We start from the raw sequence: 27,493 nt of genomic DNA, 5'->3' as shown, positions 1-27,493 counted from the left end.
AAAAAAAACCTACTATCTTGTTAGTGAGAAAAAACACTTAGTCACTAATAGTCCTCAAACATAAACATAAACTTTGGCCAAGGATGGGTGACTCTCTCCAAACTAATAGAGTCATGAAGCCTCTGAATAAAAACCCAGAAGATGAGGAACATATAATTTTACTCTTTGGTTTCCACAAAATTTATCAAAGAATGAATGGAAACAGTAGATCAACAATGTCTGTGATGGATACTATAGCATGACCTACATATAAAGGCATTATTCCTAGGTAATTATAATTTTGTTTTTAAAAAAAGATATTTCTTCACTAATGAACTATCATCAAGTGCCAAACAGAAACAATATGGCAACATTGTTTACCTAACTCCAGTTGGGAACAATTCAGTAAATGCATGCTCCTAAAATGATATAGAGAGGGATTCAGCCAGAGGAAGAAGTTGTGCTCCACTTGTGTACACTGCGTCAAAATACATTCTACTATCATGTATAACAAATTAAAATATACAAAATTAATTTTTAAAAAGTGATATACAGAGGGAATCTGAGCATGCAAAAGCAGTAGGGAACATCATATCAAGTAAATAATCTCATTTGTAGGAATAGGGACCCTTAAGCAGCCTTTAATCTAGATTGTATTATGGACATGAAGCCAAGAGTTCTGAGGGAACCTACTCAGAGTAACCCAGCCATCAATGTTCCCTCTGCCTGGAACATGTCCTCTCCCCTTTAACCCTCAAAAAAGCAAAAGCTGTTACAACTTTTATGATTGAAGTACATCCTGCCACGCTCAGCTTTTATAATGTACTGAAAACTCTTTTCATGATCCAAACTGTTTTTTATCAATGGACAGATGTTATTTTTAACCAGAAGCTTTTTTCTTTATTAACAAATTAGAGTAAACATCACATTTGTGTGGCTGGAAGGACACAGTCCATGTTGACAGCTCAGAGAAAAGAAATTAATTTATGTTACTGAGTTTCTTTTATGCACTCATCACTAGCAACAAGTCAGAGTTAGAATGCTTAATGGTGTCTAGTTGTCTTAAGAATGTTCATGAGGCCCTTTTCTACATTTGTGAGCTTTTTCAAGTAACTAATTATGCCTGGGGAGGATGCCTCTAGCATTCTGCACAACAAAAAGAAGTACCAGATGATCCATGTCTGGAACCAATGGCCTATACTCACATTCACAAAATAATTATAGGCAGAAACAGAGCATAATATCAGAAAAGGAGCCAGCTTTCCTAAATCACTTAATCTTTTCAGAAAGGATGTACATCCCCCCTCCTGATACAGCACAGCTATTTCCAGAATAAACTCAGCATGTACCAATCCTTCACTCCCTTCTCTCAAAATCAAATAACACGTTATTCATATTTAGCAACTTTGGAAAATGTGGCTAAACTGTAGCTTCCACAAAAGATTCATGAGGACCATAAACCCACCATAACCAACCACATTATGTGCACTACAGAAGCTAGCAATTCGACTGATGGACAAGACAGAACTGAATTAGCAAGACTTCTACCCCAGCCCCTCTAATAGTTTTTGTATAAACAGTTTTAAACACTAAGAACAAACTCTTTCTCTTAGGCAAGTAATTATTTATAATACACATATATATTAATATAGCCATGCTAAAAGGGCAAACATTCTAACATTTTAGAGAACTAAAAGCTTACTGAATAACCATTTACCCTAAATGTGCAGAGATCAGAAAAAGATAAGTTAGGGCTGGGGTTGTGGCTCTGTGGCAGAGCACCTGCCTCATACATGTCAGGTACTGGGTTCAATTCTCGATACCACATAAAAATAAATAGACAAAATAAAGATACTATGTCCATTATAACTAAAAAATATATTTTTAAAAAAGGATAAATTGACCTAAGGCTTATCATTTTTCATGGGAGGTTCCTAAAACTTTCTATTCTATCCCACTCTAGGTATCTCTAGGGATACCTAGACTCTAAAATTCGGCCAGAGTTCTGTTTCTAGTGCTGACAATGGATCTTCCCTTTGCCTGCACCCCTTAAATATAAAATGGTCATAACAACATTTATTCCATATATAACTCATAAATATGAGTAAGAGGTTGCCTCTGTGAACAGATAAAAGATGACAGCAAAGTGTCTATAAAATAAGTCACAGAGTAAGTAGAGAAACTTGTGAATTCTACACAAGGAAGGGGAGTTGCTAGGGCCATACTTCTGTAAAGGTGCATAGTAGTAAGATTATAAGGAATAGTAGTAATAATAATAATTGTATAATTTTCCTCCACCTTTAAAAAAAAAAAGACCACAAAAAACACATGCACCAAAACATGTCTTTCAAGTCTTCCTGCGATAGAACAGCACATGCACATTAAAGCACATCATGGAATGCAGACACGGTCCTCCACAATGACTGCCACATTTCTTGTGGGATTTCCTTGATTGGATTTCACAGGATGAAGCCATTGTAAATGGCCTCACATTACTCACATCCAAAAAAGCTAATGAGACTCCCCACTCAGTGATTAGAGCTTGTATTGGTTTGGAGGATAGCAAATGGATAAAACAGTTTCCTGGAAAAATGTTAACATGCAAGGATATATTATTCAGATTATTGCCCTGAAATAGTTTTATGATATTATTGAATTACATTCCCCTGAATTGCTTGGCTCCTCTTGTTATTTCAAATGATGCTGTATTTCACTCCTAGACTAATACTGCCTCCCTCCAGTACAAAAGAAAAAAAGAATGAGCCAGACAGGAGCAGATGATAAGAGGGGTACAAAAATTGTCATAATTTGCTACTAAATGCACGCATATTATTGTTAAATAAAAAGCCTTTTAACTTTTTTTTTATTTGTAGCTTCTAAAGAAAATAGTAATAAAAATAAAAAGGGAAGAGCAGTTTTCTTTAACACTTCTTGGCATGTGTTTTTTTTTTTTTTTTCTTTCAAGCCCCAGTAAAGTTAGTCCAAAGAGACATAAATAAAGCCATTGGGGCACCAATCTGGACTTCAGCCATGGTCTGAGTCAGCAGTTTGCCAGATGATTGCTCAGATAGAACTGCAAAGCTCTGCTGGAATGTTTTAAAGCAAAAAGCTAAGTTACAGAAAACAAATCACAATAATCCCAGTAATCGAATAAACTGATCATCTCCTTTCTCCTGTTATTTGTCCATATTATTTGTCCAATGACTGCCTATGTATTATTCCTATTTTAAGTGTCTTTAAGGAATTCAAAACTGAGAAAAAAATTTATATAATAAGGAAGAATGTCTTGAATTGAGAAGCCTTAAGGAAATTTTCTCCTAATATTCCTCCTAACTTGGCTCAAAATAAATCCTGGCCTCTTGTCACTGTTGGTTAATCATGCTCACACCACCTGCGTTCCTTGAGGAGGATTCATAGCCCTTCCTTCCTGTTCACATGAGGAAAACTAGAGGGGAGCAAAGGTCACCTCTTCTTGTGCTGGAATCCACAGAAAGCACCCCTCAATTCTTTCATATGATAATTTCCTGATGTCAACCTAAAGATACAAGCTTCTCTTTAAACTCTTCCTCAGCATTAGTTTAGTGAAGCATTAACTTCTACTCAATTAATTGTACTTTGTAAATCAAACTACCTAACATTATTGAGCTCAGCTTCAGAGGGAGCTGAAGAGGATGACTTGTGAGGTGCTGTGCAGTGTGATGATTTAACATGATTTAACAACAGTGGCACCCTTCTTTTAAAGCAAAATTTTATGTGGCATGATATATGTCACTGTAAAGTGTACAAATTTGGGTATAAAGCCAAAAGAATTTCACAAATCTGTACGTATACCTATATTTATGTATACATGTGTGTATATATGTATGAACTCACTACCAATTTTCTGATGACATAGAACAAATGAAAGCGACTATGACCATTTACTAATTGTATAACTTTGTACACGTTGAATTCTTAAGACTTAGTTTCTGCATCTGTAAAATCTGAACACTATAATTTGTATGTTAAAAGATTTTTGGAAAGATTTGAGTAGAATAATCTATTAGAAGAAAGTAGTCCTCCACCCAAAAGATTATTATAATTGCTGTTGTCATAATTATACAAGTGCCTAGTCATTTGATAGCATAAAAGTGAGACTTAGCCATTATTTCAAATTAAATCTCTTGAATGTACTGGATATATCCTCATTCGGATCCTCTAGCCTGGGAGAGAGTCCATTTCCCTATAAGCACATCGAAGAAGACCCCAGCAGGTGGGAGAGAGCAGCCTACCTTGTGGGCACAGGGACCTCAGTGAGGGCACCCAGCATGACAGCCTGCTGTAGTCGAACAAAGGCAACAAAAGGAGTATCCAAGAAGTCAACCTCCCCAACAAGCACATTGGAAGCTTCTGCATCACGTGGCAGTTTTTTCATGAACTTATTCTTCAGCTGCATGGGAAGAACCAAACAAAACCACACATTTTATTTCCAGAAAAGGGAAACAAGAAGAGATACCATAGGCATCACTCACAGGATGTCCCTTTATGGGGTCTTCATGCAACAGTCCCTAAACAGCCACTTTTATGTTGTATTTAACCATTCTATTAAAATAAACACTTAGCTGTACCTTGATTTAAAACATGATGAAGGTATAACAACATGGTATATATATAAAACAATGTGTAGTATCCATTCATTTCTTTAGTCATTTACTCATGAAAACTTATGAGCAAAGCAATACTCTTAAGTCTGAGGGATACAGGGAGGGACAGGCTAACTATGAGCTCTGCTTAGGCTCACCTTGCCACAGGAGGAAATAACACATGATTTAAAGTAGTGATAAGTACTGAGAAGGAAAAACAGACAAGAGGGTACTATTTTAAAACAGGTACTATTTTAAACAAGATGGTCAGGGAAGACCTCTGAAGAAATATATATATATATATTTTTTACACTGGCACCCAGGGTACAAGCCATGCACTGACCTGAATGAAGAGCATTCTTAGCAAAGAGAATGGCAAGGGCAAAGCCTCTGGAACACGAAGGAGGTTTGCAGAGTAGTAAGAAGTCAGATGTGGTGGGAGCTAAAGGAGGAGAGTGGCAGAAATAGCCACAGATGAAGCTGGATGGGTAAAGGGGACCAGCCCATAAAGACCTTGAAGGCCAAAGTAAGGAGGCTTACAAGTTTCATGTGGGAGATGCTTACGAAGAGCCCCAGTTAAAAGGTGGAGCCAGAAGACATAAATTTGGGAGACATCACCAGATCAACAGTATTCAAGGCCATTGGACAGGTGACATAGCCCTGAGTGTTAGTATAGAGAGAAAAGGGGTAAGATCTCTACTCTGGAGCCACTTTACCTTTCATAGGAATAAAAGGCGGCATCGGCAGAGGACATTGAAAAGAAGCAACAAATAAAGAGAGGAAAACCAGACTTTACTCATAGCCAGGTGACAAAAGGGCTAGGCTGCCTAAAGCCCAAATAAGATGAGAACTATGAAAGGACCAGTGAGACTGGCAAGATGGTAGTGCTGGTGAATCTTGACAAGAGCTGTTACCATGGACACCCAAGTGCCACATGAACAATGACAAGTAAAGAAGTAGGAACAGGGAATAGAGATAATTATTTTGAGAAATACAGCTACCAAGAAAAGATGAAAAGTGGAGAGGGAAGTGAAGAAGGCATAACACTGGGGATTTGTTTTAATAGAGATGTGACAGCATTTTGGAATGTGAATAGAATGATCTAGTAGAGACAGATTAATGCTGCAGGAAGGATAGGGAATAATTAGAAAAGCAGCCCAAGCAACCTGGATCTATTGTGAAGGGATGATATCCACATCCCAGGTAGGAGTGCCAGTTTTAGAGAGGAAAAGAGCTTATCGATCCTACCAGGGAAGGCAGACTCTCTGGGTTCAAAGGTGGGTGATTTGGGAGAGTTGGTGGAGTGGCAATGAGGGCTTCTGAGGACTCATATTTTTGCAATGAAATACAAGTGAGCTGATGGTGAGGAGGAGGGAGGCATGTGGGGGTTGAGGAGAGAAGGGAAGGTGTAAAGCGGTTTTCTTGGAGAGTGAAGGCTGCTTAACACAGTCACGTTGAAAGCTTATCTGATAGGCATCATCTCTTCCACAAAACTCAAAGAAAATAATTCAAAATTGCAGGAGGGAAAAAGGATAAGAATTTTGCAAGACCATACAAAAGACACAGACTTCTCATACTTACTTATCGTCCAATGTAAATGCCTCACTCCTCAAGTCAAAAGTACCAGTGAATTTAGTATTTTGTGCCATGAATTACTGCTGGGATGGAAAGTGGCACGCATGATCCAATTTTGCCCATTAGTACAAAGTTTACACCAACATTTTATTTTCAATGACCATTTAAGAGTTTTTAATTAGGGGAAATTAATGACATGAAAAGTTACTCTGAGGACTCCATCACCCTCAGGAGCATTTTTATAGGATTTTGTTTTTAACTTGGTACTTCATGCAAGAACAAAGCTATCAGACAAAAAGCAAGAAAGGATTAAGAATTTGGTGGAAACCAATCAATTCACTAACCAATAAATAAAAGACAAGTTATATATTCTTGGAGGTTAGGAATATAACTACTCCTAAGTAGTATGGAATTTTCCAAAATTTTTACCATTAATCCTCCAAGAAATGCTAATATTAAAAAATCATCTTTACATTTTACAGATATAAAAACACCAGCCAAGAGAGTGGTCTAAAATCATGAAGTTGCCAAAATTGTTATTATCACCTAAGGAAATTACAATAATGAACTGTTCTCCAGAACACTAAGTAGAGTGTGGAGTACAGCCAGGTGGCCAAACAGATGCAAAATAACAATCCTCAAACTCTCTCCAGAGAGTGCTTGCTCTCATTTACCAATACAGAGAACAAAGCTGTGCATTATTCTGGTTTTACCTCCCATTCTCTTCAGCAAACTCCTTGCTCCTGGTTAGGCAGGTGATTCAACCATAATTCCTTCCATCTTATATACTTAGATTCTCACACTCATTACAAGAAAAAAAAAAAAAGTCCTTTCCCTATTTCTACCTTTTCTAAACATTCTTCAGAGTTCAGCACAAGACTTTCTTCCCATTTCATCCTACTTCCTTGGGAACTTTCAGAATTACTCATTTCTGAATCACACTTCAGCAAGGTATAAGTTCCCCTCCCCCAGTTTCATGAAGGTAAGAACAGTTTATTCTGAATAAATTGAATAGTTTTCAACATGATAAGGAACAACCTCTAATGAAAGAAAGATTTTTTTTTTTTTTTTTTTTACCCATATAAATGCCAGTTCTTCTTTGAATGGATCTTTCCCTCATACACAAGCTCCCTGGGTGATCTCAAAAGTGTGAGGAAGTCCGAGGACTTCTCAAACTTACATCTTTAGCCAATACTTTTTCTTTAAGCTCCAGACCTATATGTAATATCTCCACCTCGATTTCTAATACACATTTCAAACTTCACTTCATCCAAAACAAGCCCTTTCGACAGTCCCCTAAAACCAGTTTTTCAGCAGTCTCCCCTGCCTTGTATGGCAACTATACTCTTCCATTGCTCAAGGCAAAAACTTTGCTGTCATCTTTAACTCTTTCTTCTCTGGGTACCCCACACCCATTCCATCAGCAAACCTGTTGGATCTACATTCCAAATGTACCCATAATCCGACTTTTTCAACACCTTCATGGCTGCCACCCTCGTTCATGTCCAGGACATTCTCTGAAGTATGGCCCTGGCTTCCTGACTAGATAGCCTGCTCCTGCCCTCCCTGCTGTATTCACCAAAGCAGCCACAGCAGAAAAATCAGGAGTCAGACCTCGTTACTCCTCTGCTCAAAAAACTCCAGCTGGTTGCTATTTCCCTAAGTGAAGCCAAGCTCTTTACAACAACCCCAAATCCCAGCATTATCTAGCTGCCAACTGCTCCCTGAACTTATTTCCTACCACTCTCTCCTGGCCTTCCCTGTGGCCACCCTCAGACAGGTTCACCTCAGGTCCTTTACACCTGCTGTTTGCTCTGCAGGCAATGTCTGCAAAGCCCCTTCCTTTACTCTTTAATTAAAAGTCCCTTTCTTATCAAAGAGGCTTTCCCTAGCCACCCTAGTTAAAATTTCAACTCCCTTCTCTCCACAGACACTTCTAACTCCTCTGTTCCACTTTATTTTTTTTCCTTGTATTTGTCACTATCAAACATATCATATATGTTAATAAACTTTTTTTTAAATCTACGTCCCCATTAGAATATAAGTTCAACAGAGGTAGACATAACCACCTAATTTGTTCAGTGCACTGTTCCTAGTGCCTACAAGAGTACCTGAGGAGAAAGGTTCAACAAATAGTTGCTGAAGGAATGGGGGTTATTATTTCTGCTCTTCCCAATAAGCTTTTCTAACTCTCCTCTTTAAGCAGTCAGTTCTGCACATCTACCCTCTCCCCTCCCAGGCCACACAGGTGAGCAAAAAGCCTAGATATGGCCATTCTTGGTAAACTCCTCCCCTGACAAGAGTGATTGGTCAAAAGGATGGATGCATGACGTGCGCAAAGACCAAATCCTTTAGAAGAACTGGTACTTATGTGGGTTAAAATATATATTATATATATATAATATATATATATAATATATATTTCTTTCTTTCATCGCAGGTTATTCCCCACTATGTTGAAAAGCCATGTGTCAGGACTGTCCACACTAGGATAGAATGAAGTAAGTACCCAACAAAAGCAAAAGAGAAGGGTTGGGGTTGTGGCTCAGCAGTAGCGCCCTCACCTAGCACGTGCATGAGGCCCTGGGTTCGATCCTCAGCACCACATAAAAACAAGTAAATAAAATAATAAAGATTTTTTTTAAAAAAAGCAAAAAAGAAAATGAATGGAAAGAGATTTATGAGTCTTCAGTCTCAGTCTCTGACATCCTGAAGCTTCTCTAGGAATCCTTTCCACTGACATAAACCACTAAATCCTTTGGGGCTTAAATTAATTTGAAATGTATTTCTGTCCACTGCAGAGCCCAGGTACAAAAGTGTATTTGTCAAATGGATTTGAGGAACACTGAGTTAAATAAAATAAGTTTCCACACTAAAGACTTTCTCAGAGCCTTTAATATGCCTTTATGCCTATAGATGCTTTATCTCCCACTGAGAGACCAGGCACATTATGGTAGGAAATAAGATTAGAAAACGCTGCTTTGTATAGAAATTTTCTCATCTTTCATCTAATCCCCTTTCTATTCTATTTTATTCTCTTCAAAATATGTGGGCGCCTACTATAATTCAAGGTCTGGTTGTAGTCATTGTAAAGAAGACAGATCTGCTCTCCTGAAATTTACAGAAGAAACAAACACCATGAAAGGTACATTGTTTGATGGGAGGTCACAGAAACAGCAATTGCATCCAGTAAAAGAGCTCAAGGAAGGTTCTTCTCAGAGTCAAAGTTAACGAAATCTCTCCCATAATTTTGGCTCTACAAACACTGATTCAGATGCCTTTTTTAAGGAAGCCAATACTATCTGATAAAGGAAAAAGTAATGACAGAAATATGAAAAGTAATTCTGGGCTTACACAATAAAGTATGAACAATAATAAAATAATAAAGATTAAACAAAAAGGTAAAGAATAAGCTTAGGAATTACAAAGAGCAATAAAAGGTAATGAAAACAAAAACAGAACCTAAGGCTTTCAAATTGGGTTGAAAATCACCCAATAAAATCATCTGGATTGAATTCCAAAGATAAAGTTTGACATTCCTTTCTTATAGATCATTAGTTGTTTCTCCAAGGGATACCCAGCCTGGATTTTAGGCAGGGTCAACTTTAAGAACACACACAAGGAAGAAAAATTTCTTTAGCCAACCTTGATTTCAGAAAAATGGATTTCAAATGGCTGCCTTGTGGAGCTATAATCATTAAAAGATATTTTGGCTAGCACAACAATTTTCTGACCTTTCTTGTCTTTGCCAGGTTTTAACATGAGCTCTGTAAATACAGACGTGCATTTTTTAAAAATTCTTTTTATACTATATTTTTTCTTCTACTGTAAGCTCTTGCCCTTTGCCATGAACGTCTACTCCTATAATTTCTTACCCTTCTTTACTTTCTGAATAGTTTTCTATAACCCAGTGATCACAACATTACTATACCAAGAAACTAGAAATTTTGAATGGATAAAGCAGAATAAATGGACTGATTGTAAAAGAGGTAGATTACTTGGGATGACAGTTCTGTTTGATAATGAATAAGTGATATGCACCATATATAGTTCATTGAAAAAGTCAATCTTCCACTCTCCACTTACATCTTAGGTTTTCTTGTGCTCCTCTATGAAAGCAGTTTGCATATTTTAAGGTTTCACATAAGGGATCCATCACACTTCAACCAGCTGTTCTAACCATTTGATTAATATGTCCCACTAGCTTCTTTGCTATTAAAACCTCAGACCTACAGCATTGTAGATCCAAGCTGTCCCATTCCTCAGACACTAGGCAGGTATTTAAACCCTACCTCTTTTTCTCTGTCATTATCTGTCACATTAAAATAATTGCATCTAGCAACTCCTAAGAGAAAACATAGGGTCAACACTCCAGCCTATGGGCACAGGCAACAACTTTCTCAATAGCCCTAAAACTCAGAAATAATGCCAATCGTGAATGAACAAATGGATGGCAACAAGTTAAAAAGCTTTTACACAGCAAATGAAACATTAAGAATGTGAAGAAAGAATCTACAGAATGGAAGGAAATTCTTTCTACTCTTCTGACAGAGGATTAATATCTAATATAAAGAATTAATGGCTGGGGTTGTGGCTCAGTGGCTGAGTACTCGCCTAGCACATGCAAGGACCTGGGTTCGATCCTCAGCACCACATAAAAATAAATAAATAAAATAAAAGTATTGTGTCCAAGTACAACTAAAAAAATATTTTTAAAAAGAATTTTTAAAAAGATTAACACCAAAAAAAGAAAATAACTCAATTAATAAATAAGCAAATGAATTAAACAGACACTTCTTAAAAGAAATACAAATGGACAACGAATATATGAAAAATGTTCACCATCATTAACAATTAAGGAAATGCAAATCAAAACTACACTAATATTTCATCTCACATCAATCAGAATGACAGCCATCAAGAGTACAAGCAAGGGGCTGGGGATGTGGCTCAAGCGGTAACACGCTCTCCTGGCATGCACGGGGCACTGTGTTCAATCCTCAGCACCACATAAAAATAAAATAAAGATGTTGTGTCCACTGAAAACTGAAAAATAAATATTAAAAACCATCTCTCTCTCTCTCTCTCTCTCTCTCTCTCTCTATCTATCTATCTTTAAAAAAGAGTACAAACAATAATAAGTGATGGAGAGAATGTAGAAAAAAGGACCACTATTACACTGTTGGTGGGACTGTAAGTTAGTACAACCACTATGGAAATCAGTATGGAGTTTCCTCAAAAGGTTAGGCATGGAACCACCATATGGCCCAGTTATACCACCCTTTGTATTTATCCTTAAGAATTAAAGTCATACTATAGTGATACATGCATACCCATGTTTATAGCAGCACAATTCACATTGCCAAATTATGGAACCAGTCTAGGTGTTCCCCAGTGGATGAATGGATAAAGAAAATGTGGTATAGATACACAATGGAGTTTTATTCAACCACACACACACACAAAATGAAATTATGTTATTTTTAGGAAAATGGATGGAATTTGAGACCATTATGTTAACAAAATAAGCCAAACCTAAAAAGTCAAGGGTTTGGTTTCTCTCATATGGGAAGCTAGAAAGGAAAAAAGAAAAGAAAGGTGAGAGGGCAAGAATATCAAGGACATCAAAGGGAGATCAGTAGAGGAAAAGGACCAAGGGATGAGACGGGAAGGGATAGGGAAAGTGCTGGGGAGTGATATTGGCCAAATTATACTTTTATATATGTGCATGTACAAATATGTAACAACAAATCCCATCATTGTGTACAACCATAATGCACCAATAAAAATATGGTAAGAAAAAATTCCGTTTATAATAAAGCATGAGTACTTATGGTTTGAACATTGAGTTTGACTTGTTAGAATATGATCCTATTCAATGTCCTTATTATAAGTGATATTTAAAAATAATTTCAATTTGAATGTATTTTCTCATGCTTTATAAAGCTCACACCTATTGATACTCCACTCTATATACTCTTGTTTTCTCTCCATGAGAATAATTTTCATCTTCTAATTTATCTACTCAGTCTCATTGTACCCTGCTCATGACCACAGGCTAACATCCACCTGTTTTCCTGGGCAAAGAGATTATTCTTGGAGTTCTTATTGATGTTCTTTCCTTTCTTCTTTTCTTCTTTTTAGTTTATTTTCTCTTCTCCCTTTGGGAATTGCCAGCTCATATTCTTTCCCAAACAAAATCATCTGGCAAGCTCAAAGTCATTATAAGTGACCCTAGTACCATGTCCTCCAACAATAGAAGATATCTGTGTTAATAATAATAATAAAAAAGGGACGCCACGCCTACTACCTTACTCATGACAACTTCAATTTACCCTAATGTCCTGCCAACATCATAAGTACCTCCTCTTTGATTCTCAAAAGTATCTTGGTCCAGAACAAAAATTATATAGATAGCCTGCATTATAATCTCATTGAGATCAGCTCTTCAGTAGAGCCCAAAATATAGCATTAGAGGAAAATCACATTCTGTAAAAATTTAACATTCAAGGAACTCAAAAAGCATAATCAAACAGACTTTAACTTATTTATGTTCTCTCTTGAGTATGCATTTATTCATTTACTCTACACACATTGCTATGATGTCCTCTCACCTTATTAGGTTTCTGCTTCTGCACATTCTCTTTCTCTACATCTCAGGAAAAATACCCAATTTGATGAACTAAGAGTTTGACAAATTCAATGGGTTTTTTGTCTACTGGGAGGGTTATAGTGCCTGAACACAAGAAGTAAGTTAACTGCTTTCTCTTGAAGCAAGACAATTGAATGGAAAGAGAGAGAGAGAGAGAGAGAGCGAGCGAGAGAGCGAGCTGACATGTTCATCCATGTAGCTGGTTAGGAGATTAAAAGGTCATTTCATATTTCTATATCATAATTTTTACATCTGAACCATCTGAATCTCACAATTTAGATTCTGTATGGGTGGTTGTAGGCCTGAAGATGTACATTTGGTAAATTACCAAAAAAAAAAAAAAAAAAAAAACTGAAACCTAGCTTCTTTTCAGCTCAATTCCAGACTGAATATTTAGATGACCTACCCCCAGCCTAAATATCAGGCAAAAAGGAAAAACTCTCTGAAGGAAGCTAACATCATTACACCATCAAATTATCTCCACTTTACATATATTACATCTGACATTTAATCATAAATTACCAGGCATACTAGTAGATAACAACAAAACCTGGAGCTCAAGGAAAAAAAAATAACTAATAGAAATCAGAAAAAACCTTAAAGAAGAACTACACATGGAAGTTACCAGTCTTTGAAGTAACTTCATTTTTTAAAAATTGACTATAAAACATAAGATTTTAGTAGAATCTATTTAAAAAGTAAAATAGTCCATAATTATTGGATCGGGTTTTTAAAAATACATTTGAAATGCTAAAAAAATTGTCTTAGAGATTAAAATATGTATCCTTGAACTCATAATCTGAAAATATAACATATTAAGGCTTGTAGAATGCAACCAACCATGTGAGTTTAGTAAATTCATGGCCTTAACTGCAAACATTACAGAAGAACAAAAACTAAAGTTCAATGATATAGGCTGGGGTTGTGGCTCAGAGGTCGAGCACTTGCCTAGCATGCATGAGGCACTGGGTTTGATCCTCAGCACCATATAAAAATTAAAAAAAAGATACGGTGTCCACCTACATCCAAAAATTAAATATAAAAAAGTTCAGTGATATAACTATACAACAAGAAGTATGAATAAAACAACAAACAAAACTCAAAGAAGACAGATGGAGAAATAACAAAAATAAAAGATGAAATCAATGCAATAGAAAATAAATACTATTTCATAAACTGAGTGACAGTTATACAGATGTTGTCTTGGTTCACTGGTGGTGCAGTAACAAAATGTCTCTGAGCCTGAGTAATTTATAAAGAACAGACACTTCTTTCACATAGTTCTGGATGTTGGGAAGCCCAAGATCAAGCCATGAGCATCTAGTGAAGGGCTGTGCTTAAATTTTGAATGTTGCATCCTCTGGAAAGGAGAAACACTGTGTCTTTATGTGACAGAAGGTGGAAGGGCAAAAAGGGGCAAATTTCCTCCAACAAGCCTTTTCATAAGTGTTGCTAATCCTATTCATGAGGATAGAGTTTTCCCCAAAGCCATAGCCCCACTCTGTTGCATTAGAGTTTAAATTTCAACATGAATTTTGGAGGAGACCGCAACATTCAAACCACATCAGGTGTGTTCTCAGGGTGAAACATCATGAAGTAAACTTATGATTTGTACTTATGCCATGTTTTACTTTAATAAAAAAACTACAATGAGTGTCTTAATAAATAACCACTTCACTGCAAATTTGGCACATTATGTGATATACCTTTGGCAGGGAACACTTGAAAAAAATAAAAGGCAGTGAGAAACTAAAACCATATTTCACTGCCCCAACTTAAAAACTTTCGTAAAGATTATAAGAAATAAGAGGTAAAATATCTAGTAAAAGACAAAGAAATGTGGAGCTACTCCTGGCTTCTTTATAGTTTCTCCAACGTGGACTGACTGGCCCTCTTCTCTTCAGTTCAAAGCACATGCATTACTGTGCCTCTGGGAGAAAGTTCCTGAAAGTTCTCACCAAACCTGGCCTAAGTCTTAGGTGATGGGGGAAAAAAAAAAAAAAGCCCTGACCTATTCATCCTTTCTCCTCTTACAACCCTCATATCCACTACTGAATATAGATATAACCTAAACAAGTATACTTTTCTCAGGTTAAAATTAGACTTCAACAGGGCTGAGATGAAGAAGCAGGCCATCAAATGACACCTTGTGAAAACTAATCTTTGGAGCAATTTTGAAATAGATTTGACCTACTAAGAATTACATGTATCTGTTTAAAGGACAGCTGCAATCCCAAACTCTGAGAATCTAGCATTATAATGGCTGAAGACCAGTGCATTTTCTCCAGTTGGCTTCTATGGTTATCTGAAGGTTAATCCTATCTCCCATTCACCCCTAATTCCAGCATTCCTCCTGTCCCGTGACGAGGAAAGAAGAGGGCCGATTTGAAATAAGCAAATTCTTATTCAATAGGCCTACACCAGCCCTGCCTCAGGTATTGGGACAATAGTTCTCATGAAAGCCATATTCCAGCCTTTCTTTGTACTAAAGAAGGAAGGCCCATGATTCAGTCTGGGCTTCAGATACAAACAGATGGCCTAGTAGAATCTGTTTTGCTTTCAGTCTCCTTATAGCTACCAAGATGAGGCAGAAGGCTCTGCCTGGCTCACCAGGGTTCTGCTTTGGGGTTGGAAGACAAAGAAGCCTCAGCTTCTTAGCTTTGTTTCTTCAGGCACACATTTCCCTGATGGTCTTCTAGAGAGTCTCTGGTGCCAAGGACAGGGTTTGGGTGTTCCTGGATAGCCTGAACAAACACCATCTGAAACACACCCCAGCATTCCATTTCTAAATCTCACCTCTTTACTGTAAATTGCATGGTTACTCAACTAGGAAAGAGCAGACAAAGGGAAAAGATAAGAATCACAGTTCTCTTTGCTTAACAGGCACTGCCTTTTATTCCAAGACCACATAAGAAAAATTATCTTAAAACTTTCCTGTTAAAATAAGGATATTCTTTATTTATCTCTTAAGCTAATTTGTGGGACTGTGTGTGTGTGTGTGTGTGTGTGTGTGTGTGTGTGTGTGTATCATAGAGAAAACTATTGGAGTAATTACTAGAAACATTTTTTTGTTTTGTTGTTAATGAAAGCTCGGATTGCCCTTTAGTTTATCTTCCACCTGTGATTTAGAGGAATATTTCCAGTAGGTAAATTTTAAATACCATTGGCCCAATGTCTAAAAAGCTTAAAAGGAGCTTGACAGCCCCCAGAATCCAAAATTTTGACAATCACTCATAATGTTATTAGTACTTAACATTTATGATGTGGTCTGAGATTTCCAGAGCATATAAAATGTGAAAGAGTGCAAAGTCATTTAGACAAGGTGCCAAAAGGCTCTGTGGCTACATTTTTACTTTCTGAACACTTTTATACTTCTGTTTTTGCATTTAAAAAAAAATACAACTTCAAATGAAAACAGTCCCCTGAGGGTGAAAATTTGATTTTCTAATTTTTCTTTCCAAATTTAGACATTTCACCACCATTAATGCAAATGATTCTGCAAAGCAGCACATTTACAAATGGCTATTAAACTAAATATAACATATGCACAATCCGTTGGTTATGATTCCCTAAACATGAAGAAATTTCAAGTAATGACCTCGTTTAAAAAATTAATTTGTCAAAATCTCTGTCACATTTTATGTGTCATATTTTTCAAAAGTTTTTTCAAATACAATTTTTAGTACTTTTAAATAGTATTTTGATTGAATTATTACAACCAGCTTGTGAAAATGTATTATTATGCTGTTTACTGATGAAGAAAAGTATAAGTGTCTTCACCAAATTCATACAGCTACATGGCTCGGCCAGGACTGGATCCAGACTTTCCAGTGTTTAATACTCCATTCACTTCATCACACTGCAAAACCGTTATGTCTGATGAACAAATTTTACTACCTCAAGTTTAGAAACTCTTGTCCTGAAATCTCTGGGCTTTCATACAGCAAACCAGAGTTAAGCATCAATACTAATTTAGGCTCTGTACAAATAGCCTTTAAAAATTATCATGGGCACATTTAAAAGTATTTGACTGCATAAAATAAAATGGTTGAGAGAGAAAAGAAAACTCAAACACAGAGAACAGCACTTGAAAAGGATGTTAAGTGTTTTAGTCAGGCTTTTCACTACTGTGATTAAAAGGCCTTACAACAACAATTTTAAAGGAAGAAAAGTTTAATTGGGGGCTCACAGTTTCGAGGTGTCAGTCTATAGACAGCCAGCTCTATTCCTTGAGGCTCAAGGTGAGGCTGAACATCATGATAAAAGAGTGTGGCAGAGGGAAGCAGCTCACATGATAGTCAGGACACACTCAGAGAGAGACTAGACTCCACTTGCCAGATACAAAATATATACCCCAAAAGAATGCCCCTAATGACCCACCTCCACCAGCCACACCCTACCTGAATTCAGTTACCTTTCAGTTAATCCCCATTAATGGGATTAATTCACTGACTGGGTTATGAGAGCCACTCACCTCTGAATGTTCTTGCATTGTCTCACATATGAGCTTTTGGTGGATAACTCACATCCAAACCATAACATTAGGAAATAGAAGAACCTGCAGACTCAAGGTGCTAGCTGAATTATGAAATTTTTTAAAAAGTTCTGGATCTTCATTGTGTCATGAACTCCACTGTATGTAAATACAGGTTATTTGCTCTATGCCTCAAGGAAGGAGACCAGAACTCTTCATTATTCTATCTGATGGGAAATTTTCTCTACCTGCCTGCCATGCCCTTCTCCCTAACCTGCCCCTTTGATGCTTAGATTCCAATTATGCCTCCATAATCCAACCAGGCCTTATAGGAAGGCCTGACCTTGACTTGCCCCACATTCCTTGACTTTCTCTAGCCTTTCAGGTGTGATTACACTTAGCACAATGCAGTCATTGATTGACTCCCCTGTGACTCTTACTAGACTACAAGTACTTTAAAGAGGGCTCTAAAGTATCCTATAAAAAGGAACCACACATTATTCAACTTTGTTTCCCTGATACCTTATAAAGTCACAGCCTTGCAGTAAGTGTTCAGTAAACATTTGTTTAACACATGAAACCCAGGTGGTCACACCTATGCTGTGGCATCATTACACCCTGCATAAGGACAAGTGGGGATCTGAGAGCTCTGTGAAAAGTGCTCCATTTGGCGGTAGTAAACTGCAGAAAGGCCCTGGGTAATAAGCAAAGGGTCTTTACTGGTTCCAAAACTGGTAAACATACAGTGCTACCATTCATTGTTTTAAAGAAATAATAATAATCCCTGAAGTGCCTGAAAGTGCTGTCCTTATCTGGGTTCATGGATGAAATTTTAAAAGGGAGTCCTCCTTTTGAAGATTAGCTGCATGCTGAAGTCCTTCTTAATTTAAGATTTTGAATCTCATATTGGTAAGACTGGATTCTAAAGACACCCTTGCTATCAAGAGGCACCTTCAATAACAATGTTCAAATTAGTAATAATAACATTTTTAAATCAATGATCTCTGGCCAGGCACTGGACCAATAACTTTGCACACACCGTCATTTTACGTTCTCCCTGTAATTCTATAAGCAAGTTATTATTTCTGGCTCTGTTTACTCATGTGGAAAGTGAGATTTAGAGATCCCATCACTTGATTAATTTCATGACACTAGGAAAGGCAGAGAAAGGATTCAAATCACAGACTGTCTTCACAGTCCAAACTCTACTGTGCTGAGCTTAGCACCTGTTAGGCAATTGTTTTAAGTTAAAATAGGGATAGAGAGAATGCGCTTTGGAATCAGACAGAGCTATAGGCAAATATGTGTTTTTCCAATTACTTGCTATGGGATCTTGGGCAAATGATCTCGTTTCGTTAAGCTGAGCTTCCTCATGTATGAATGGGGATAAGTGTTGGTTCACAGAGTTATTCAGAGGAGAAAACAAGGTTTGAAAGTGTTTATGCACAATGCTGAGCAGACAATAGGCCCCTCAACAAAAATGTGTAAAAATGGAGACTATTCTGAGGCCCTGAACCAAGAAAGTATCAGTGGACTGAATGTCAAAAACAGGTTTGAGGAAAATTAAAAAATACATGTATAGGACTTGTTGTATATCCAAGTAGAGGGGAGGGCACAAAACTGGAGCTCTTCAAATGCCTCCTCTCTCCAGCATAGAAAGCACACATCAGCAATAGGAGTGATTAACAGATACATCGGTGAAAGGTTGTCTGGCACTAAAAATACCTGTGCCCTAAAGTTTCCTTTTATTTTAACCTATGGAACAGTTGCTGAAAGACCACAGGATTGTCATCTTATTTCGCTTCTAAATCTGTAGAATAAGGTTGATGATAATGTCAGGTGTTATAGATACCATGGAAAAAGCTCTCAGCACGGTGCCTGAAATAGCATAGCAGGTATTCAATAAATGGTAATGAAAGTTAAAATTACAGCAGAGTTTTAATACAATCATAGAAAGGGAAAGAGGTGATTGATAAAATAAAACTTTTCTCTCTCAAAGGAATAAAGCAACAATATAGATAGATCACCACCACATTTAATTCAATATGTAGCCCACAGAATTTTAGAGAGAAATCTCTTTCCCTTGTTTGTGTTATAGATCTAAAAATGTATCACAGAGGGTAGCACCTCCTTAAAGAAGTTAATGCTACTCAGAGTACAGATCCGTGAGTTTCAACTAGAGGAGGTTGCAGAGGCTACAAAATCAGATGAACTGAAGGTTGAGAAGGTCTTAGATGATTCAAGGCAACTATAATATGAAAAATATAATTCCACATGATATTGCACCATTTAATTTATCTGCAATCCCTCAGAATGACACACTTGTCCTTGAATGACTGTTCAACAAGGAAAAGAAAAAGCAAACATAACATGAAATGCTTAATTCTAACTCTTGCCCGACCTATTAATATCTAAAGAGCAGTGTTTGTTGACACTCCTCCTGCTTGCACCCCCAAAAGAGAGATCCTAAACATAGGGTTTCTTTCATTACCCCACAACCTCCAGATGCCAAGAGAAGAGAAAGGTTGCAGAGGGAACAACCAAATGAAGTCAAAACAAACAAACAACAATTAGCATTGTGGGGTTAGTGACTTCAAGAGAAAATTACAGTTTAAAGGGAAATGTTTTGTGTGAATTCTCTTCTGCACACATCCCAGTCAGAGCAGCTAATAAATAACACAGACTGCTTTCTCAAAAAGAAAAACTTCAAGGCATGAGAGGTGGGAGGGTGGAATCATCAAAGGTAATGTAGATAACCAAAAGCTGAAAGTTGATGGCTCTGCAAACACCTATGCAGAATGCTTTTCTTGTGCTGGAACTGAGAAAACACCATCCACCACTTGTATTCTTTGTTCCACCTGGGTGCAGCCCATGAACCTGACAAACTCTGTCTTTGGCCCAATCTGAACCTCAGAGCTGGTGTTTCAGGCCTCATACCTACTTCACCAAACTTGACCTACCCTGGGAGCCCTGTCACTCCAAGCAAAACGGAGATGGCCAGGTTCTTCACAAAGCACACAGCAGCAGTTCTTAACTTGGGGTCCCCAGGGAAAACCCAGGAAGTCTGTGGGCACCTTTGGTTTACATGCAACTCTTTGAGTCTTTATGTTTCTTATGTGTTTTCCTGGAGAAAACATCCATCACTTCATCATAAGCTCAAATGGATCCTTGATGTGGAAACAGCTTAAAGACTGTAGCATGAGTCTTTGAACTGAAAACATACATAATAAAGGCCAAGTTCGATTACTCTCTGAGGTTTAGTCCTTCACAAAGACTTCATACTGAAAGATTTTTGTGCCTCTGGGAATGGGAAACTTGGGCTTTCTAAGCACTAAGGGGAAGGGACGCACAGACGTCACAGTGGGAAAAGGTAACTGCCCTCACCTCCAGAGACGGGTGTCACTCCAAGAGCACAGTCTAACATCAAGGCACAGAATTCTGGAATCTGAAGAGGCCTTAAGGGCCCAGTGTCTGCTCTCCAGAGATCCAGAGAAGCTAAACAGTGCTCCAGGTCACACTCCTAGAACAGAAGCAGGCACCATTCCTGGGCCCTCCTCCATTCCTGTCCCCGCAATACCAGTGAGACAGTAAATAATTAAAAGACTCGCCCATTAAGATACTTCCTGAAAGAAGTCAAAATGGTCAGATACAGAAGTACTGCCCCTTACCACATTGAGTATGGTGACATAAATCAGGCTAAGATGTTAACAAGTACATATAGTAACTTAGAATCTGTCTGGGTAGGTACTTTAATATCTGATGACTTGGAGTGTAATAAGCAATCATCAATAAAAAGTCCACCTGGGGAGAGCACAAGGTAAAAGACACTATCTACTGACTTCCCCAATGGTTGCTAGCAGTTCTCTGAGAATTCAATCCTATCAGCTGGGTGGCACTGAAACCAGGTCCTTCCAGGGCTGGGATATCCAAGGGACCATATGGCCCCGGCAGAACACTTCAAACAGGCAGCTGTATAGCTATAATTAAATCTCTAGTAGTCATGCTATTATTTATTTAGCAGATTTTTTTTTTTCATGTACCCTTCACTGAGGTCTCTGAGAACATGTACCAAATTAGAACAATAGAGAACATTGAAGAAACAGAAAAAGGGAATCGAAGGGAGAGTCAGCTTCTCACACAAGGGCAGACAACAGCCACACAGAAGTTTCCCTGTGAGGTTCTTCATCTGCACCTGGAGGCTCTCAATGGGCCACCAGCAGGTTATGATCACTTGACCAATGTGAAAATGACCCTCAGGGTCCCTTCATTCCTTTGTTCCAGGGTATACTCCAGCCCAAAGGCCCACCTCTTACTGGGGTTGGGGGGTGCAAAAACAATTGCCACCTACTGACATTTATCAAATTGGAAAATCTTAAAAGAACTCTAAACATTCTAGTCCAATTTTTCCCTTCAACTACTGTATTCCTAACATATAGTCATCTGATTCTTCTTAAACATTATAGTGAAAGAAAAAAAAAACATTCAATTCAAGAATTAATTCAACATCACACCTGCCCACTCCCTGGTCCCTGAAAGAACGCATACTCCCTTCTCAGGGCTAGGACATTTAACACCTGACATTATTTACCACTGTGCCTTGAAGTCTATAATGAACAGTTTCTGTACTCTTGATGCCTAAAACAGTCTTCAGTGCAAAGGAAGACTTAATAAAAACATTGTAAGTAAATTAGTGATAAAGCCTCATTTCCTTTTATCCTTATATTTAACTAAAAGCTGCCTTCTTGCTGGGCATGGCAGCACATGCCTGTAAACCCAGTAATTCAGGAGGCTGAGGCAGGAGAATCATGAGTTCAAGGTCATCCTCAGCAACTTAGCAAGGCCCTAAGCAATTCAGTGAGACTCTGTCTCTAAATAAAATATTAAAAAAAAGAAAAGAGCTGGGGATGTGATTTAGTGGTTAAGTGCCCCTGGGTTCAATCTCCAGTAACAAAATAAAAAATAATAATAATAAAAAAATAAACCCTGCCTCCTTGAAATATCCACCTGGTATTGCAATTTTATGTCTGGAGCAACAGACAGCAGATCTATCCTCCCTTACTGGAAAACAACAACTTTCCTGAGCAATCTACTCCTCTAGCCCTTCATCTCAAAGCTGGATGAGTTACTTCAATTCTTAGTTGTTCTCTGGTGAGTGCCCAGGCATCTCACTATGTTATCGATCTTAATCAGTTAGTTACCCCCAACTGCTTTTGGATAATAGGCATCTTTGAAAAGCCTAAATCAGATGAAAGTAATAAATTTTCCAAATAAAGTAGCAGTTGTCACATGTTCTTCATATTTTGAACTTATATGGTTCACCTTTATTCTTGCTAAATTCCTGTGAGTTTAAGCCTTTCAAGATCACTGTCCATATTGATGCTATCATTTAAAATTAAGATAGCTAACCTTGTCAGTTTTGTGTCATAAGAAAATCTAACGTGCATGTATTGTGTCCTAATTCAAATTGCTGATAAATCCTTTCAACACAGCATGGCAAGCTAAAAGTGCCATGATATTGGAAACCCTCCCACATTTGCACTAGCTATTAACCAACACACTTGGAGCATTACTGTCTAAGCAGCTTAAAACCCTCTGATGGTAACACAGCCCTATTCGTACAAATGCTTACTACAACATCATTAAGACTCCATGGATGCCTCACTATAATTGTGCTCTGCTCTAAAAAGAAAGTGACATAGAAGTATACTTCTATTCTTTTATTCAACATAAATAGTGATGAGTTAGACCACAGATTGACAAATTTTCTCTATGAAAGCACAAACAGTAAATATTTTATATTTTGTGGCAATGATCTCTGCCATATATTCAGATATGTTTTTTAAAATTCCATAGTTCATCCTATTCCTCTGCTTTCAAGAGAAAAGGATAAGGGAGTAGGGAAAGAAATTGTGTGTGTATGTGTGTGTGTGCACACACATATGTGTATGTGTGTGTTGCTGGGGTTCAAACCAGGGCCTCACATACTAAGCAAGTTCCCTGCTCTGCTCTGGAGATAATATTTACTAAGCATCCATTCTGCTCCTGGTATGTTTCACATATACTATCTCCTTTTATTCTTATAAGTACATGAGGAATACGGGGTAAAAATGGGAGTTCATAACCCACTTGAATCAAAGTGTGAAATATGATATATCAAGAACTATGTAATGTTTTGAACAATAAAAAAAAGAAAAAGAAAAAATAAATAAATAAATACATGAGGAGATACTTTAAAAAAAAAAACTTCTTTGTAATACTCAGAGATATAAATAAGTACTGCATAAGATCACACAGTAAGAAGGGAAGTCAGGTTTTGAACCAACATCCTAAGAGTTATAAAATTCAGACTTTTCTACCACATCAAGCAAAATACATTTCCTAATATTCAGAAAATGATGAAATGACCCTAAATCTTCTACCCTTTTATTTAAATTCTTTTCTCATTTTCTTTCCACACGGAGGTATTACAAACTGAGCATTTAGAGCAACAAGGCACCACTAAAAGCAAGACAGGACAGCTCCTTGCCTGGTGTAGACCACAAGGACACAGATTAGAACACACATTAGCAAAGAGGCATAAGTCCCTGGTATAATCAGGGAAGGGAAAATCTTACACCTTTTATTTAATTTGTTCTTCATTTTTAACTTAAAAAGAACCCTGCACATTGTATTTCTTTGATATGCTGTTTAGAAATGAAAAACCATACAGGATTTTTATAAGTACCAATGGAAAACAAAATATGAATATACTTTGGCCTTTAAAAAGGCCTAGCTACATTCTATTCCATTAGTAATTAAGACATCCTTCAGGGACAACTTTGCTGTCTCCTCATGAAAATACCTTCATGACACATTCTTACATGTGTTTTCATAAGTCTCAATAGAAAGGGCTACTCTGTGAGAATTGCTCACTCTGAAAAAGTTTCACAACTTTTGTAGATAGGTAATGGCAGTTGTTCTTCTAAACAAAATTTCCTTCCAGAAACCAGTGACTAGGAATGCCTTCTCAGAGATCACAATAAAATAGGCAGTAGACTTTCCATCTAGTCCTCCTTACAAAGTCTCCAAGCAGGCTTGCTTGTTGAAATTTCTGGAATTCCCTTTGTTTATTTCTCAGTGTCTCAAATAAGCTGATATTACAAGAAGAAACGATATTTGAGAAACGATGTATAATATAATCAAAGACACAACAAGAAAAGAAATGCTGTTTCATCTCTAACCAAAAGGGTTTTTTGAGACAAATCATCTTAATACATAGATGGATTTCAATTTGACTGGTTCTCACTTATTTTCAATAATATACCAAGATTATTATCATAACGCTCTCCATGGAATCTAAACTATAAGAAAATTGGATAAGTGAGATGGTGTTATAATGTATAGAACTAGTAAATTCAATCATAAATCCCATTCAATGACAAATCCTTTCCATTTGCTCTGCTTTCCCCCTAATTTCACATCACCAAAAAAAGAAAAGGTTCTTATATAAAACTAGAATGTTGTACAGTCCATGATTTGACATGTGCTCTACATAAATGAACAATATTATGCCATCTTTCAATAAAACACCTTTCTGTGCTGACAGTTGGCTTTTCCAATATATCCTTAAGACATACCATACTTTATTTTAAACAAAGGAGGAAAAGATTCAGTGGTGTTTTTTTTTATGCCAGTCAAATAACTGTTCATTCATTGTTCCTTGCAGTATACAGATTATTTCAGATATATGTTATTGTTTTTTGTTTTTTGGTTTTTTTTTTAGTATTTGGCGGACACAACATCTTTGTCTGTATGTGGTGCTGAGGATCGAACCTGGGCCGCACACATGCCAGGCGAGCGCACTACCGCTTGAGCCACATCCCCAGCCCCAGATATATGTTATTGTATAAATGTGTAAATGGATAATAGCAAATGAAAGAGTAAAATGTATTTGAAATGGTAGAATTTACATGACTGTCCTAAATGAAAAGATAATATAAACATACATTTCAAGCAACTGGTTGACCTAATTAATAGAGCACAATGCTAATGAGCATGAGCAACACTAAATTTTTTATTGGAAAATGAATTTTAACATATAGATTCAAAATAACAAATACAGATTCAAACAACACTAACTTTTAAAGTCACCAGAATAAAAGATATGACATTAACAATAATATGAGAAATCATTTTTCTCTGAGAAAATCATGGTCATAATCACTTCCTTAGCTTAAAAAAAAGAGAGAGAGAAAATGAGTGGATACTTATTGTCACCAATTAGTTTCATCATCAGAAACTAACTCTCAAACTAACTCCTGCCTCTCCACCAATAGAGAAGATAGACATACACATAAAAAGCAAAATGAACAAGTAACAAATTTGTGTTTGCAAGTAGTATTAGCTGATTAGAAATTCAAGGAAAGAGTTGGTAACATCTAATAGAAAATTTAAATATGGATGTAAGGAAAGAGTATCACTTAACAGGTCTTCAAGTACAGATATGACATGTAAAAGTTAAGGAAAACAGACTATGGAATCCAAAGGAAATGTACATGCAGTAATAGTATTCCTGGAAAAACAACCCAACATTTCTTTACAGTGAAGGTAGAGAAGAAGTACAGTGCAACAGCCAAGAGCATGGAATATCAAAGAGCAATTAGCAATATCAATCTGAAAGATGAGGAATGATATCTATAATGCAGGTGACTTCCATCCCACCCCAATTTACTAAAAAATAAAATCCCCCAAAAAAGGCAATAGCTCATTTATATAATAGAATGCCAAAGACAATGAAGATTTGTATAACACTTTAAACTGTAGTAAGCACTTTCCTTTTCACACAACAAGCCTGAGGAGAAGGAAGTTCTCTGTGAATCATAAGACCTGTGTTATGAATAAGAAAAATTGAAGTTCAGAAGAATCAAAGCTTAACATGCTTATTTAAGTTAATGCTCTTCCTGAGATAGGATTAGTGGAAAAAGCTCAGTAATAATTGCTTTTTCCACTTACCAGAAAAAATAAAGTCATAATGATATATGTGTATGCATGACTTAATGACCTAGAGGGGATTGAATCTATAGTGAGGATAAACACTGACTGATCTGAAAGCCAAAGAACAATGGGTTATTTCAGTAAAGAACAAGGTGAAGATTCATAAACCAAGTGAGATCTAACTCCCACTGTGATCTGTGATGGAGTCAACTCGCCAATCTAATCTACACTTGTTAAAGTCACAGGAACTGTAACTACAACCAAAAAAAATTTAAATTTAAATGTTGTAGTTTATCAGATTTGAGGACTCTGGGGTCTTTATTTCAAATAATTCTAAAAGCCACAATATTTTCCATTTATTGTATGCATCAAGTCATTCACTTGTATTATTAAACTGTAGATAGTTACAGTTCAACTTATTTTTCCCACTTCTTACCCAACTCTTTATCTAAGGAAGAATGTTTCATTTGGCTAATGCTCATCTCTTCTGTTATTTATGTTCTTTAAAATGAAAAGATGCTTCCAGAGTCCCTTGTTTCTCTTTGATTGACAGCTCTGGCCCACATAGTTATTTCATCTTTCACTGAACTCCTGCCGTGCTCCACTGTCAGCACCACACAGTTTATTTGGTCTTCCCAGCTAGATACAAACTCACAATAGGGAATCATATATCATACCTTTTTTAATTATAACAGCCTCTTTTCACTGATCCCCCTCCAATCCTACACACAGTACAGATATACAACATCAAGTCTTTTAATCATTGTAGCAGCAGAAACGTCCAACCAATCAAAGAGCCTTAAGAATTTTTAAAATTATTTTTTAACACTAATTCTGGTAATTAGCCTAGTCAACATGATGTGTACCTCAAAGGCAAACCAAAGGCCAAAAACTAGCAACTGGACACCTGTCTGTTTCACTGTGGCTTCAAACCTCAGAGACACCCCTAATCTAAATAGGCAGAATTCATTATGCTGATTAAGAGCACAGGCACACACAACAGGATGCAGCCTACTGCTTAGATGCTGTTTAACTTCAGGGAACTTAATCTCTCCAGGCTTCAAGTTAACATATATATATATATATATATATATATATATATATGGTTGAGAGTACCAATTCCAAAGCATTCATGTGGCATATGTAAGTAGGGGTCCAATCTATGTTAGTTATTGTTAATTATTCTTTATACTGGAATAGACTCAATCTGGTGTTCTA

The 27,493-nt window shown here is 37.0% G+C and overlaps 1 protein-coding gene across 3 annotated transcripts in view; it reads right to left on the bottom strand.

Annotated features, from left to right (window-relative positions):
- Positions 1–27,493, bottom strand: part of Slc4a4 (solute carrier family 4 member 4) — a 327,804-nt gene that overhangs the window by 106,559 nt on the left and 193,752 nt on the right. For all 3 annotated transcript variants that reach the window (XM_076865382.2, XM_076865383.2, XM_076865381.2), the window contains exon 8: positions 4,251–4,408. In XM_076865382.2, coding sequence (XP_076721497.1) covers positions 4,251–4,408 — 158 coding nt within the window. The remainder of the gene's footprint in view (positions 1–4,250; positions 4,409–27,493) is intronic.

This window comes from Callospermophilus lateralis, chromosome 8 (assembly GCF_048772815.1).
Source record: "Callospermophilus lateralis isolate mCalLat2 chromosome 8, mCalLat2.hap1, whole genome shotgun sequence".
In the NCBI taxonomy this organism is placed as follows: domain Eukaryota; kingdom Metazoa; phylum Chordata; class Mammalia; order Rodentia; family Sciuridae; genus Callospermophilus; species Callospermophilus lateralis.
This window is presented reverse-complemented; position numbering and strand designations above follow the sequence as displayed.